This window comes from Anomaloglossus baeobatrachus, chromosome 4, assembly GCF_048569485.1.
Source record: "Anomaloglossus baeobatrachus isolate aAnoBae1 chromosome 4, aAnoBae1.hap1, whole genome shotgun sequence".
In the NCBI taxonomy this organism is placed as follows: domain Eukaryota; kingdom Metazoa; phylum Chordata; class Amphibia; order Anura; family Aromobatidae; genus Anomaloglossus; species Anomaloglossus baeobatrachus.
The window spans coordinates 33377916-33394550 of record NC_134356.1 but is presented as its reverse complement, the minus strand read 5'-3'; the positions used below and the strand labels follow the sequence as shown (position 1 = coordinate 33394550).

The 16635-nt window shown below is 46.2% G+C and overlaps 1 protein-coding gene across 3 annotated transcripts in view; it reads left to right on the top strand.

Annotated features, from left to right (window-relative positions):
- The window catches only part of PARVB (parvin beta), a 78150-nt gene that overhangs the window by 6053 nt on the left and 55462 nt on the right, over positions 1 to 16635 (top strand). For 2 of the 3 annotated variants that reach the window (XM_075344218.1, XM_075344221.1), the window contains exon 2: positions 14393 to 14482. In XM_075344218.1, coding sequence (XP_075200333.1) covers positions 14393 to 14482 — 90 coding nt within the window. Of the gene's footprint in view, positions 1 to 13784; positions 14089 to 14392; positions 14483 to 16635 lie in introns of those variants that run through there. The other variant, XM_075344219.1, reaches the window with a different exon arrangement.

Here is a 16635-nt window from a genome sequence, read left to right as displayed (position 1 = left end):
ATCTATCTATCCCTCTATCTATCTATCTATCCCTCTATCTATCTATCTATCTATCTATCTATCTATCTATCCCTCTATCTATCCCTCTATCTATCTATCTATCTATCTATCTATCTATCTATCCCTCTATCTATCTATCTATCCCTCTATCTATCTATCCCTCTATCTATCTATCAAATCAAATCAAATCAAATCAAATAAGCTTTATTGGCAGGACCAAATACAAATTAGTTTTGCCAAAGCAAGTGTACATTAGGGGCTGGGGCTGTGGGGATGGGGGGTGGGGGCTGTAGGAAGGATGGATGGGGCACATCCAGGGTGGGGACTGTGGGGGCACTTCTAGGATGGGGGCTATGGAAGTCCATGGCTTATGATGGGGCATATCCACGGTGGGGACTGTGGTAACGGTGGATGGGACATATCCAGGGTGGGGATTGGGGGGCCACATCTGGGATGGGGGGCTATGGAAGTCCATGACTTAGCATAGTTCTCTTTCTGGAAGTCTATGACATTCGCTCACATACCGCGCTGCTATCTCCACTGCGCTCTCTTCTTCCCCCAGCAGGATATATATTTTCTCTTCCTCCTTCATGGAGCTGAAATCCGGGAAGAGATGGGAGAGTCTCCTGAAGTGAGTGTCCCTCACTGCTGAGTACTTGGTGCAGTGTAGCAGGAAGTGGGTTTCATCCTCCACGGCCTCCAGGTCACAGTGTTGGCACAGTCTGTCCTCCCTGGGCTTGTAGCTCTGCTTGTGTCGACCGGATTCGATGGCTAGACTGTGGGCACTGAGTCTATATCGGCTCAGGGTCCTGCGGTCTCTGGGGTCCGGGATTTTCTCCAGATATGGGGCCAGTCTGTAGTCTCTCTGTAGTCTCTGGTACGTGGTCAGTTTCTGTGAGGTGTTGATGTCGGTCCTCCAGTCACTGACATACCTCTCCTGGCCCTCGTCTACCATCTTCCTGATTCTGGTTCTTGTCAGGCTGCTGTGATTGGTTATTTTGTCCAGTTGGGTTTGGGAGAGCTGTGCCCGGGGTCCTGGTTCTATCTATCTATCTATCTATCTATCTATCTATCTATCTATATCTATCTATCTATCTATCTATCTATCTATCTATCTATCTATCCCTCTATCTATCTATCTATCCCTATATCTATCTATCTATCTATCTATCTATCTATCTATCTATCTATCTATCTATCTATCTATCTATCTATCCCTCTATCTATCTATCCCTCTATCTATCTATACCTCTATCCCTCTATCTATCTATCCCTCTATCTATCTATCTATCCCTCTATCCCTCTATCTATCTATCCCTCTATCTATCTATCTATCTATCTATATCTATCTATCTATCCCTCTATCTATCTATCTATATCTATCTATCTATCTATCTATCCCTCTATCTATCTATCTATCTATCTATCTATCTATCTATCTATCTATCCCTCTATCTATCTATCCCTCTATCTATCTATCCCTCTATCTATCTATCCCTCTATCTATCTATCTATCCCTCTATCTATCTATCTATCTATCTCTCTCTCTCTCTCTCTCTCTCTCTCTCTATCTCTCTATCTATCTATCTATCTATCTATCTATCCCTCTATCCCTCTATCCCTCTATCTATCTATCCCTCTATCCCTCTATCTATCTATCTATCTATCTATCTATCTATCTATCTATCTATCTATCTATCTATCTATCTATCCCTCTATCTATCCCTCTATCTATCTATCTATCTATCTATCTATCTATCTATCCCTCTATCTATCTATCTATCTATCTATCTATCTATCTATCTATCTATCTATCTATCTATCTATCTATCTATCCCTCTATCTATCTATCCCTCTATCTATCTATCTATCTATCTATCTCTCTATCTATCTATCTATCTATCCCTCTATCTATCTATCTATCTATCTATCTATCTATCTATCTATCTATCCCTCTATCTATCCCTCTATCTATCTATCTATCTATCTATCTATCTATCTATCTATCTATCTATCTATCTATCTATCTATCTATCTATCTATCTATCTATCTATCTATCCCTCTATCTATCCCTCTATCTATCCCTCTATCTATCTATCTATCCCTCTATCTATCTATCTATCCCTCTATCTATCTATCTATCTATCTATCTATCTATCTATCTATCTATCCTATCTATCTATAATAATAATAATATAATATTTATTCATTTATATAGCGCTGTTAATTCCATAGCACTTTACATACATCAGCATCACTATCCCCATTGGGGCTCACAATCTAGGTTTCCTATCTGTATGTCTTTGGAGTGTGGGACGAAACCTGAGAACCCGGAGGAAACTCACGCAAACACGGGGAGAACATACAAACTCCTTGCAGATGGTGTTCTTAGTGGGATTTGAACCCAGGACCCCAGCGCTGCAAGACTGCAGTGCTAACCACTGAGCCACAACAAGACTGCAGTGCTAACCACTGAGCCACCACAAGACTGCAGTGCTAACCACTGAGCCACCGTGACGCCCTCTATCCCTCTATTTATCCTTCTATCTATCTATCCCTCTATCTATCTATCTATCTATCTATCTATCTATCTACAGTGCTGGCCAAAAGTATTGGCACCCCTACAATTCTGTCAGATAATACTCAGTTTCTTCCTGAAAATGATTGCAATCACAAATTCTTTGATAATATTATCTTCATTTAATTTGTCTTCAATGAAAAAAAAAAAATTGTCATAAAGCCAAATTGGATATAATTCCACACCAAATATAAAAAAGGGGGTGGACAAAAGTATTGGCGCTGTTTGAAAATTCATGTGATGCTTCTGTAATTTGTGTAATAACAGCCCCTGTAACTTACCTGTGGCACCTAACAGGTGCTGGCAATAACTAAATCACACTTGCAGCCAGTTGACATGGATTAAAGTTGCCTCACCCTCTGTCCTGTGCATTGTGTGCACCACATTGAGCATGGAGAAAAGAAAGAAGACCAAAGAACTGTCTGAGGACTTGAGAATCCAAATTGTGAGGAAGCATGAGCAATCTCAAGACTACAAGTCCATCTCCAAAGACCTGAAAGTTCCTGTGTCTATGGTGCGAAGTGTCATCAAGAAGTGTAAAGCCCATGGCACTGTGGCTAACCTCCCTAGATGTGGAAGGAAAAGAAAAATTGACGAGAGATTTCAACGCAAGATTGTGCGGATGGTGGATAAAGAACCTAGACTAACATCCAAACAAGTTCAAGCTGCCCTGCAGTCCGAGGGTACAACAGTGTCAACCCGTACTATCCAACGGCGTCTGAATGAAAAGGGACTGTATGGTAGGATACCCAGGAAGACCCTACTTCTTACCCCGAGACATAAAAAAGCCAGGCTGGAGTTTGCCAAAACTTACATGAGAAAGCCTAAAACGTTTTGGAAGAATTTTCTCTGGTCAGATGAGACAAAAGTAGAGCTTTTTGGGAAAATCTATCAACATAGAGTTTACAGGAAAAAAAAAGAGGCATTCAAAGAAAAGAACATGGTCCCTACAGTCAAACATGGCGGAGGTTCCCTGATGTTTTGGGGTTGCTTTGCTGCCTCTGGCACTGGACTCCTTGACCGTGTGCATGGCATTATGAAGTCTGAGGACTACCAACAAATTTTGCAGCATAATGTAGGGCCCAGTGTGAGAAAGCCGGGTCTCCCTCAGAGGTCATGGGTCTTCCAGCAGGACAATGACCCAAACACACTTCAAAAAGCACTAGAAAATGGTTTGAGAGAAAGCACTGGAGACTACTAAAGTGTCCAGCAATGAGTCCAGACCTGAACCCCATAGAAAACCTGTGGAGAGATCTCACAATGGCAGTTTGGAGAAGGCGCCCTTCAAATCTCAGGGACCTGGAGCAGTTTCCCAAAGAAGAATGGTCTAAAATTCCTGCAGAGCATTGTAAGAAACTCATTGATGGTTACCGTAAGCGGTTGTGCGCAGTTATTTTGGCTAAAGGTTGTGCAACCAAGTATTAGGCTGAGGGTGCCAATACTTTTGTCTGGCACATTTTTGGAGTTTTGTGTGAAATGATCAATGATTTGATTTTTGTTTCATTCTCTTTTGTGTTTTTTCATTGCAAGCAAAATAAATGAAGATAATAATACCAAAGAATCTGTGATTGCAATAATTTTCAGGAGGAAACTGAGTATTATCTGACAGAATTGCAGGGGTACCAACACTTTTGGCCAGCACTCTATCTATCTTTTCTATAAGTGATTTTAGACCTAATTCTAGTGAGAAAAAGACATTGAAATCCAAAAATATGATTAAAAAAGAGTTTCAAAATGTCTTCCCCCTCCCTCCCAACCCCTAGATACCCCAACAGTTTATTTAGGACCCCCCCCATCTGCAACCTAAATAGTATATATGACCCCAAAATGATTAGCGACCACACACCAGACTCTATAAATGATACAGATCTCAGACTGAATTGGCATTAGTAATTTGGTGATGGCAGCCTTGGGAGGGGGTGTGTGTGTCATTATTTGGCACCTAACTTCTAAATTGTCCCATATCTCCCCCAACTGTCCTGGGTTTACAAAGTCGTCCTGGTATGTTGGCGGTGTGCAACGACATCTGTATCTGTGTCCTCTTCCATTATTCTGTTTGTGCTGAGAATCCACACAGATGACGTTAGTAGATTGTGCTCTTTGTGGCAAGATATATATATATATATATATATATATATATATATATATATATATATATATATATATACATACTGTATATTTTTTAGATCGAATCCTTTTTAGATTAAGTTTGTAGCGGAATATAGCATCCAATGATTAAATGTGAACTTACACAGGTCTGGAAAGTATGAAGCGCTTACACCAATCCCCCTATCCCTTCTACCACCATGATGAAGAGATTCTGGTCCCCATAGACGTATATGGGGACCGACGTCCGGCCAGATATCCAGGATCAATTCCAGGCCTGAACCATTTTTTTTTTTTTTAAAAACCTGGTTGGACCCGCTGATCCCGGATATCTGCAAGTCCGCCCATCACTAGTCTAGAAGGGTAAAAAAGCTTGAAAAGTAAAGTGTTTTTTTTTTTTTTAAATACTTTCGATCTCTGAACTCCGAAAAAATTTCATCATATACAGTTTTTTCACAAACACTGACTCCATAGGCTTCCAAAAGAATAGAATTCCAAAAGGAATTGCTTCGATACTTTTCTCTAGACCAGACCTGGGCAAGGGGCGGCCCGCGGGCCACATCCGGCCCGCCTACTGTCTGTGACCGGCCCGCCCATTAGATCAGAGATGGAGACGTGGTGCTGCTTTTCCTGCCGGGCAGGAACTTTTCAAATGACACACGCGTGCTGTACTGACGACATCAGGGCGCGCGTGTGTCACAGAAAATGCTGCCGTGCAGGGAACAGAGGACAGATTCCTGCGTTCCGCTGTTACTGTGCGGAGCTTCAGGATCGGTCCTCTGTTCCCTGCGGCAGCTTTCTCTTTGACACACGCGCGCCCTGATGTCGGCAGTACGGCGCGTGTGTGTCATTTGAAAAGTTCCCGCCCCGCAGGAGAAGCGGCATCAGCCGGTGCCTGGACAGAGAGACGCGGGGGCAGGGGCCGTACAAGAACAACAGCGGCGCAGCCAGGGCCCGTACCAGGGAAGAAGCAGCTCAGCGGGGGACCCGTACGGAGGTGCCTGAGGAGGGAGAGGTGAGTGGTCACTAATAACCTGAGGGGGAGGGAGAGGGGAAGGGGGAGGGCGGTAACGGGTGTAATATTTGGGTGTAGTGATGTAGTATATGGGAATGTAATTATGTAGTTTACAGGGGCAGTATATAGTGCTGTAATGTATTACAGTGGCAGTATATAGTGCTGTAATGTATTACAGGGGCAGTATATAGTGCTGTAATGCATTACAGGGGCAGTATATAGTGCTGTAATGCATTACAGTGGCAGTATATAGTGATGTAATGTATTACAGGGGCAGTATATAGTGCTGTAATGCATTACAGTGGCAGTATATAGTGATGTAATGTATTACAGGGGCAGTATATAGTGCTGTAATGCATTACAGTGGCAGTATATAGTGCTGTAATGCATTACAGGGGCAGTATATAGTGCTGTAATGCATTACAGGTGTAGTATATAGTGCTGTAATGCATTACAGGGGCAGTATATAGTGATGTAATATATATATGTGGCGCCCTGGACAAGCCAGGATGTCACAGGTACTGCAACAACACACCCCACCCCCCTTTTAGGCACATCAGCCGCACACACGAAATCCTTGTTGCCTCCCTTCAGGGGCTGATGTCCACACCAGGTGGGGTGGAGCCAGGCGGTTAGCCCCACCCACCGAGGAGTTAACAGTCCTGGAGGCGGGAAAGGAAGAGAGAGTGGTTTAGAGAGTGAAAGTGAAGGAGTAAGGTGGTAAAGAAGCAGTCTGCCCGTGTCCGGGTTCGTGACCCGGGCACAGAAGCAGCAAGGTTGGCAGACGGTGGTGACCGTCTGCAGGCGAGGCTGATTGAAGCGCAACCGTAAGGACCGGGGACGGGCGGTGGCCCGCCGGTACCGGATCGGGGAGCGAAGAGAGGCCAGCACCATTCGGCAGGGCCTACGGACCCCGACCAGGCTTGGAGTCACCGTTAAACCGGTCAAATCCGTCAGCGACAGGAACCTCCCGGGTTTCCCAGCAATAAAGACCCGACTGAAGGCAACCGCTCAACCGTGAAGGGAAATACAGCTACCGCCACAGCTAGAGTTCCCAGGGCCAGCGCCTGTGGGCAAAAGGGGCTCCTCCGGCAAACATACCGCTGGGGAGCGGGTTACCGGTGGGAAGCCATCGGGGCCGAGAACATAACACCGGTGCAGGGAGAGACAGTTACCGCCAACCTACCGGGAGTGACCATCGCAGCCGTCTGTGGGACTCGTCCATCCAGCCGTTTGTTTTACCAGAGACTCCGTGTGCGTTACTGGCTGAGTAAGTACCACCGTGCCGTCTGGCACTGCGCTGCCCCGCGACCCTGCAACTGGCCAAGCCCCGCAATCCAACAAACAGACAATCACTCCGGGCCCCGGGACTACCACAACCCCCCTACCCACGGAGGGGAGGAAAACATCCCAGCTGCTCCCTGTCATCGCTCCCGGGATCCCCGTACAGAGCAGCGGTGGTGCCCCTGTCGCGGGCGGAGGAGGGGACGCCGCGCTCTCCCACTGCTCGGGTCCGGCTGCCGCGGCCTGCTGCTGCTCGGTGGCTCGAGCGATGGGCCGGATCCCGGGGACTCTAGCGGCGCTCCTCGCCCGTGAGTGAAAGTGGTTTGGTTGTGGGGATTGTTTATTCTCCGTGACGCCACCCACGGTTGTGGTGATTATGTGTACACCACCACTGCTCTGGCTGGGGATCCCGGGAGTGATGGTATGGAGCAGCCAGTTGTTGTTTTGCCCCTCCGTGGGTAGGGGTTGGTGATCCCGGGGCCCAGTGATGGGGTTGGGATGGTGGGCAGGCGGGTAGGGGGCCTGTGGAGGTGCAGGGGCGCAGGGGCAGCGCTGTGCCGCACGGCACGGAGGTACTCACTCAGCCAGTAAACACGACACAGTTCTTAGGCCACGCCCCCTAACCACACCCATTTCACAGTCACGCCCATATCCACTCCCCATCCACACCCATTCAGCATGGACACGCAGGCAGCCGGCGGGCCTCCAGCATGGACACGCAGGCAGCCGGCGGGCCTCCAGCATGGACACGCAGGCAGCCGGCGGGCCTCAAGCATGGACACACAGGCAGCCGGCGGGCCTCCAGCATGTACACGCAGGCAGCCGGCGGGCCTCCAGCATGGACACGCAGGCAGCCGGCGGGCCTCCAGCATGTACACGCAGGCAGCCGGCGGGCCTCCAGCATGGACACGCAGGCAGCCGGCGGGCCTCCAGCATGGACACGCAGGCAGCCGGCGGGCCTCCAGCATGGACACGCAGGCAGCCGGCGGGCCTCCAGCATGGACACGCAGGCAGCCGGCGGGCCTCCAGCATGGACACGCAGGCAGCCGGCGGGCCTCCAGCATGGACACGCAGGCAGCCGGCGGGCCTCCAGCATGGACACGCAGGCAGCCGGCGGGCCACCAGCATGGACACGCAGGTAGCCGGCGGGCCTCCAGCACGGAGAGGCAGGCAGCCGGCAGGCAGCCAGCAGGCCCCAAGCACGGAGACGCAGGCAGCCGGCGGGCTTCCAGCACGGAGACGCAGGGAGCCGGCGGGCCTCCAGCACGGAGACGCAGGCAGCCACAGTGAGGCGGCCGGTCGCCCGCACAGTGAGGCGGCCGGCCGCCTTCACAGACAGGCGGCCGGCCGCCCGCCTTCACAGACAGGCGGCGGGCCGCCCGCACAGACAGGCGGCGGGCCGCTGCACAGAGAGGCGCGGGCTGACCGCACAAAGAGGCAACCCGAACAGAGAGGCGGCCGGTCGCCTTCACAGACAGGCGGCCGTCCGCCCGAACAGAGAGGCGGCCGTCCGCCCGAACAGAGAGGCGGCCGTCCGCCCGAACAGAGAGGCGGCCGTCCGCCCGAACAGAGAGGCGGCCGGCCGCACGCACACAGAGGCGGCCGGCCGCACGCACACAGAGGCGGCCTGCCGCTTGAACACAGAGGCGGCCGGCCGCACGCACAGAGAGATGGCCGGCTGTCCGCACAGACAGGCGGCGGGCTGCCCGCAGACAGGCGGCCATCCGCCCGCAGAGACAGGCGGCCGTCCGCCCGCAGAGACAGGCGGCCGTCCGCCCGCACAGAGAGGCGGCCGTCCGCCCGACCAGAGAGGCAGCCGGCCGCACGCACACAGAGGCGGCCGGCCGCACGCACAGAGAAGCGGCCGTCCGCCCGCAGAGACAGGCGGCCGTCCGCCCGCAGAGACAGGCGGCGGGCTGCCCGCAGAGACAGGCGGCGGGCTGCCCGCAGACAGGCGGCCGTCAGTCCGCAGAGACAGAGAACAGAGAGGCGGCCGGCCGCCCGAACAGAGAGACGGCCGGCCGCCCGAACAGAGAGGCGGCCGGCCGCACGCACAGAGAGGCGGCCGGCCGCACGCACAGAGAGGCGGCCGGCCGCACGCACAAAAATCCGCACCAAATCCGCCGCGGAAAAATCTGCAACATGGGCACAGCATTTCCAAAAAGCCATAGAAATGGCTGGGAAGTGCCGCTGCTGCAGATTTTCGGAAAATCCGCGGCTTTTCCGCGAGAAATCCGCGGCAAAAATCCGCGCATTTTCCGCAGCGTGGGCACATAGCCTTAAAATTGGGAAAAAAATAAAAAATCCGCACCATAATCCGCATCAAATCCGCGGCAATTCCGCGGTAAATCCGCGGCAAATCCGAACCTTTGAAAAGGTGCGGATTTTGCGGGAAAGCCGCGGATTTTGATGCAGAAAAATCCGCAGCTACATTCTCCCGTGGACATATAGCCTTAAAGTTGTTTCTCCACAATGGCAGGGACAGAGCCTGTAGGACATTCTGTGCACTTGAGGGAAAGCTACGTGAATTTAGACTTTATTCTCAAGAAACTTAAATCTGAGGATCAAGGATGGTCAATATGTGGTGATCTGAAAGTTCTCTTTGATTCTAGTAGATGAAGTCTGCATGCTTTTTGCGTGAATGGGACAGCTGGGATAGGACTCATCATTGGAGCTCAAAAAGTTGGCCAACGAGAACATTTTTGTAACCTTGACTCAAGAGCATACACTGTGTGCAGAATTATTAGGCAAGTTGTATTTCAGAGGATTTTTTTTATTATTGATCAATAACTATGTTCTCAATCAACCCAAAAGACTCTAAATATCAAAGCTTAATATTTTTGGCAGTTGGAGGGGTTTTTTAGATTTGGCTATCTTAGGAGGATTCTGTTTGTGCAGGTGACTATTACTGTGCAGAATTATTAGGCAACTTAATAAAAACCAAATATATTCCCATCTCACTTGTTTATTTTCACCAGGTAAACCAATATAACTGCACAAAATTTAGAAATAATAATTTCTGACATGCAAAAACAAAACCCCAAAAAATTAGTGACCAATATAGCCACCTTTCATTATGATGACACTCAGCAGCCGACCATCCATAGATTCTGTCATTGCTTGATCTGTTTATGATCAACATTGCGTGCAGCAGCCACCACAGCCTCCAGACACTGCTCCCAGAGGTGGACTGTTTACCCTCCCTGTAGATCTTACATTTTATGAGGGACCACAGGTTCTCTATGGGGTTCAGATCAGGTGAACAAGGGAGCCATGTCATTATTTTTTCATCTTTTAGACCTTTACTGGCCAGCCACGCTGTGGAGTAGTTGGATGCATGTGATGGAGCATTGTCCTGCATGAAAATAGTGTTTTTCTTGAACAATACCGATTTGTTCCTGTACCACTGCTTGAAGAAGTTGTCTTTCAGAAACTGGCAGTAGGTCTGGGAGTTGAGCTTCACTCCATCCTCAACCCGAAAAGGTCCCACAAGTTCATCTTTGATGATACCAACCCATACCAGTGCCCACCTCCACCTTGCTGGCGTCTGAGTCGGAGTGGAGCTCTCTGCCCTTTACTGATCCAGCCTCTGGCCCATCCATCTGGCCCATCAAGAGTCACTCTCATTTCATCAGTCCATAAAACCTTTGAAAAATCAGTCTTAAGAAATTTCTTGGCCCAGTCTTGACGTTTTATCTTATGTTTCTTGGTCAGAGGTGGTGGTTTTTCAGCCTTCCTTACCTTGGCCTGTCCCTGAGTATTGCACACCTTGTGCTTTTTGATACTCCAGTAACGTGGCAGCTCTGAAATATGGTCAAACTGGTGGCAAATGACATCTTGGCAGCTTCACACTTGATTTTCTTCAATTCATGTAAAGGGCTGCGGAATATGTTGGCGCTATATAAATAAACTTTATTATTATTATTAATAATTCATGGGCAGTTATTTTGCACCTTTTTTGCCCAGCACGCTTCTTGCGACCCTGTTGGCTATTTGCCATGAAACGCTTGATTGTTCGGTGATCACGCTTGAAAAGTTTGGCAATTTTAAGACTGCTGCATCCCTCTGCAAGACATCTCACAATTTTGTACTTTTCAGAGCCCGTCAAATCTCTCTTCTGACCCATTTTGCCAAAGGAAAGGAAGTTGCCTAGTAATTAAGCACCCCTTATATAGGGTGTTGATGTCATTACACCGCACCCCTCCTCATTACAGAGGTGCACATCACCGGATTTACTTAATTGGTAGTGGGCTCTCAGCCTATACAGCTTGGAGTAGGATAACATGTATAAAAAGCATCATGTGATCAAAATACTCATTTGCCTAATAATTCTGCACACAGTGTAGTTGTGGAATGTTTAGTTGATCCCAGTAAAGTTCTCCTGTCACCACTCCACACTATGGTTGGACTGAAGAAGCAGTTCGTGACGGCTCTATCGAAAGGAGAGACTTAAGTACCTGGATACCAAGTTTCAGGGATTGTCCGATGCCAAACTAAAGGTTTATTCGGACACTCGTGAAGACGATGCGTTCGAATTTAAAATGAAAACTGTTGAGAAAAGGGTAACAGTAAAGATTCAAAATGTAAGACCCTTATGGAGAACGTGCTGAAACGTTTGGAAGTCTTGGGTTGTCTGATGAATTACGGTACAAGTTACATTTTTTACATTCCAATTTGGATGACTGTCCTGAAAACCTTGGTGCTGTTTGTTAAGAGGTAGGAAAAAGATAGAACAATGATACCAAGGTAGATGGAAGGTGAAGATGATGGAAACCAAGGTAGATAGAAAGTGGAGATGATGGAATGATGATTCTAAGGTAGATGGAAAGTGAAGATGATGGAATGATGATACCAAGGTAGATGGATAGTGAAGATGATGGAATGATGAAACCAAGGTAGATGGAAGGTGAAGATGATGGAATGATGAAACCAAGGTAGATGGAAGGTGAAGATGATGGAATCATGAAACCAAGGTAGATAGAAAGTGGAGATGATGGAATGATGATACCAAGGTAGATGGATAGTGAAGATGATGGAATGATGATTCTAAGATAGATGGAAGGTGAAGATGATGGAAGGTGAAGATGATGGAATGATGAAACCAAGGTAGATAGAAAGTGGAGATGATGGAATGATGATACCAAGGTAGATGGATAGTGAAGATGATGGAATGATGATTCTAAGGTAGATGGAAGGTGAAGATGATGGAATGATGATTCTAAGGTAGATGGAAGGTGAAGATGATGGAAGGTGAAGATGATGGAACGAAGATACCAAGGAGGATAGAACGTGTAGATGATGGAGGACGATACCAAGGTAGATGGAAGGTGAAGGTGATGGAGGACAATACCAAGGTAGATGGAAGGTGAAAATGATGGAGGACAATACCAAGATAGCTGCAAGGTGAAGGTGATGGAGGACGATACCAAGGTAGATGGAAGGTGAAGGTGATGGAGGACAATACCAAGGTAGATGGAAGGTGAAGATGATGGAGGACGATACCAAGGTAGATGGAAGGTGAAGATGATGGAGGACGATACTAAGGTAGATGGAAGGTGAAGGTGATGGAGGACGATACCAAGGTAGATGGAAGGTGAAGATGATGGAGGACGATACCAAGATAGCTGGAAGGTGAAGATGATGGCGGACGATACCAAGGTAGCTGGAAGGTGAATATGATGGAGGACAATACCAAGATAGATGGAAGGTGAAGATGATGGAGGACAATACCAAGGTATATAGAAGGTGAAAATGATGGAGTACGATACCAAGATAGCTGGAAGGTGAAGATGATGGAGGACGATACCAAGGTAGATGGAAGGTGAAGATGATGGAGGACGATACCAAGATAGATGGAAGGTAAAGATGATGGAACGGCGATACCAAGGTAGCTGGAAGGTGAAGATGATGGAGGACGATACCAAGGAAAATGGAAGGTGAAGATGATGGAGGACGATACCAAGATAGCTGGAAGGTGAAGATGATGGAGGACAATAACAAGGAAAATGGAAGGTGAAGATGATGGAGGACGATACCAAGGTATATAGAAGGGGAAGATGATGGAACGACGATACCAAGGTATATAGAAGGGGAAGATGATGGAACGACGATACCAAGGTATATAGAAGGGGAAGATGATGGAACGACGATACCAAGGTATATAGAAGGGGAAGATGATGGAACGACGATACCAAGGTAGCTGGAAGGTGAAGATGATGGGGACAACAGCTGGAGGCTTCACAGAGCAGATCCACAGCGTTCTATAAGAGAAAAGGAAAAGGCGCAAGAATTAATTTCCAATAGCTACAGAATGGATGATCAGTAAATTTATGTATATAATATTGGGCTCATTTTTGGCTACAATAGATTTTTCTTGTTCTTCTCGCTTGTACGTAATTTCATTTGTGATTTCTGAAAAATACATAAGTAATAGTTAAAAATAGATGTGTTTTTTTTTAAAAAAAAAAAGAAAAATCAGGGCACAAGAAAACATAAGAATCAATCAGATTAGATTTGAAACAATTTTCATAAACCCAAATTGTGTATACTGGTGATCAGTGATGGTGAACTCCCACGGACAACGCACCGTCCTTGTATTGTGCAGAAACATGATAACATCTGTAAGCCAGACGAATCCATTCACTTGTTAGGGGGTTGAATACTTTTGCAAGACACTTTTCCGCATCTCATTGTCTAGGCAGTGTTTGTAGCTGTCAGCCTGGGCACCGACCGCAGCTTCTCCGTACTGAGCTAATTATACTGCATAGCAGCTGGCACGGCTCCTGGCACAGCATACCCTCCCAGCGACGCTGCGTATGCCTCCGGTCCGGCTCCATAGCCCTTTTACCATTATTGTCTCCTAAATTCCCATCCTGTATCGCTCATTAGTCGCCCCCCCCCCTAGAGACGGCTCCTCTTTTCCTGCCAGCTGTCCAGACCCCTCCAATCTGACCAGCTCCTGTCAAGCCCTCGTCGTCACCCTGTCAGAAATAACCTGGCTCCGGTCTGTCCCTCTTCTTCCTCGTTGCTGACCACCCCAGTCTGAGACCACCATGTCCGGGCTTCTGTGCAGGAAACGCAGAAAGGAGGCCGCTGAGGAGAAGGGTGAGAAGACGGGCTTGAACGATTGGGTTTTGGAAATGGATTATTGCCAATGCCACCCGTCTGATTTCCCATCTGTAGGGACACTAAGGCCCCATAGATTTGGAGTATGGACTTTTTGTTTTGCCATATGGTGTCGGCGTCCATAGAAGTCCATGAGCACCATATTACCTATGGCATGGACCCACATAACTCAGTAATAGTGCCCCTATAGATTCTGTGTAAACCTCTACCCCCCCCCGAAGACCATGTACCCAAATTGTATCCCTATGCACGCCCCTTTAAGATATTCATTTTTATTTTCTAGTGACGGATCTCCAGGATGAAGGCCGAAACGCCATCAACGCCCCGATGTCGCCCAGCACCATTGACATCCACCCGGAGGACACCCTACTTGGTACAGTATTAATACCTAAATATCAGTTAAATGTTTTGGGTTTTTTTTAAAGGGGGGTACTCCCATCTCTGGCATGAAAAGCAAATCCACACCAGAGGACTTGGACTTTTTTTCCCCCATAGAAGTGAATGTTGAGCGCCCACCTGCCCCCCCCCCCCCCCCTCCACCATTCCTGCCACTGTAACCCCCAGGCCGTATTCTTGAGATAATCACTGTGCATTAATATGCCTTTAAAGGGTTATTCCCCCCAAAAAACAAGTTAAACCCCCCCCCCCAATAGAAAGAATAGAAGATATATTGCTAATCACTGTACATCTGACTGCTGGGACCCCCAGAAATTCCATCTTGTATGGATGCTCAACCTCCAATCCATTCATTGTCTATGAGACTGTGTCTCATTTGGCAGTCCCATAGACAATGAATAGATCCAAAATTGAGCATACGCTATATATACACAGGGTGGTCCAAAAGTAGGTGGACAGTATGTGTAATAGGGCTATCAAACATGATGTAAAGTGAAACTGACTCAGTTGCCCTGAGCAACCAATCAGATTCCACTTTTCATTCTTCACAGACTCTTTGGTAAATGAAAGGTGGAATCTGACTGGTTGCTAAGGGCAACTGAGCCAGTTTCACTTTACACCATGATATATATATATATTTAGAGATAGATATATATATATATCTAGATATATATATATATATATATATATATATATATATATATATATATATATATATATATATATATATATAATATATATTATTTATATATATATATTATTTATATATATATATATATATATATATAATCTCGTATATACATTATGTATATATGTAGTTATATTATTTTTTTTAGTTGTTTTTTTTTAAATAACCCTACATATTCATTTTAAGGGGCGTTTTGTAAGACTTAGGATAATTTTCAAATAGCAATCAACAATCTGAGTTCGAAAGTACGCAAATTATACAAAATGGACACCACAGCGCCATACACTATATAGTGGCCAATCTTGGTACTGCATCTCAGCTCCTATTAAAGTGAATGTTATCTGAGCTGCAGTACCCAAGAATGGCCACTAGTCAAAGTATGGAGCTTTGCTGTTTTTCCAGCTGCAGTCAGCTGATTGATGATGGTGCCGAGTGTTGGGCTCCCATAGATCTGATCTTAATAATGTATTCAATGATAGCATATTAATATGTTACTTGACATCCCTTTTAATTAACCTGTAAAAGGATGGAGCTGTTTGAGGGATTGTTTTTTGAAGGAAAGGGGTTGAATGATTCCAGTAAGACCATTTTAGGTGCTTGTAATTTGATTTGCTATATACTTTATATATATACTGTATGTATATATATATATATATATATATATATATATATATATATATATATATATATATATATTATACTTTTTTTTGTAGTTTTAGCACTTTACCATGTAGACAAATACAAGTAAATATGTATATTTTGTGATAAACAATTTTCAAATATATTGATTTATTTTTAGTCTGTCAAACCCCTTTAGATGCATAACTCACAATTGACCACAGCATCAAAAGGGTTAAGTTGCCGGTTATCTGCTGAGTTCGCTCTACTCCCTGGCAGGAGCAGATATATCCATTACAGTGCTGGAACAATTATCTGCTCACGGTTAAAGGGATTGTCTCATGGTGACCCCCTGCTTGATTAGGTGTCCTGTTTAGGACACCGCTGTAGAAGGCAGAACTGGGAGCCAGTATGTGGCTGACTAGTCATAGTTTCCCCTGGCAAAATCAGCTTTTTTTTCCCGGAACGTCTGGAGTAAGACCAGGAGTGATCAGCTGACATAATATCAGTAATGACAAAAAGAAAACATAACACGGGATGAAAAAAAACAAAAGCACACAAGTAAATTGGCTGCAAGTCACATTTGTGCCATGTGACAGCTATGGAGTCTCACTACTGAATCTGCAGTTTTTGTACTTTAGCTCCCTCTAGTGGCAAAAAATAAATCAATTTTTATTTATTTATTTATTTATTTATTTATTTTTTTAAAGCTACTTTATTTTCATATTTTTTTTGCCAAAAGTGAAAAAAATAATCCAGTTAATGTTTATTTTTTTTATTTATTTATTTATTTTTTTTTTTTTTATGACTATCCTTCGGATATG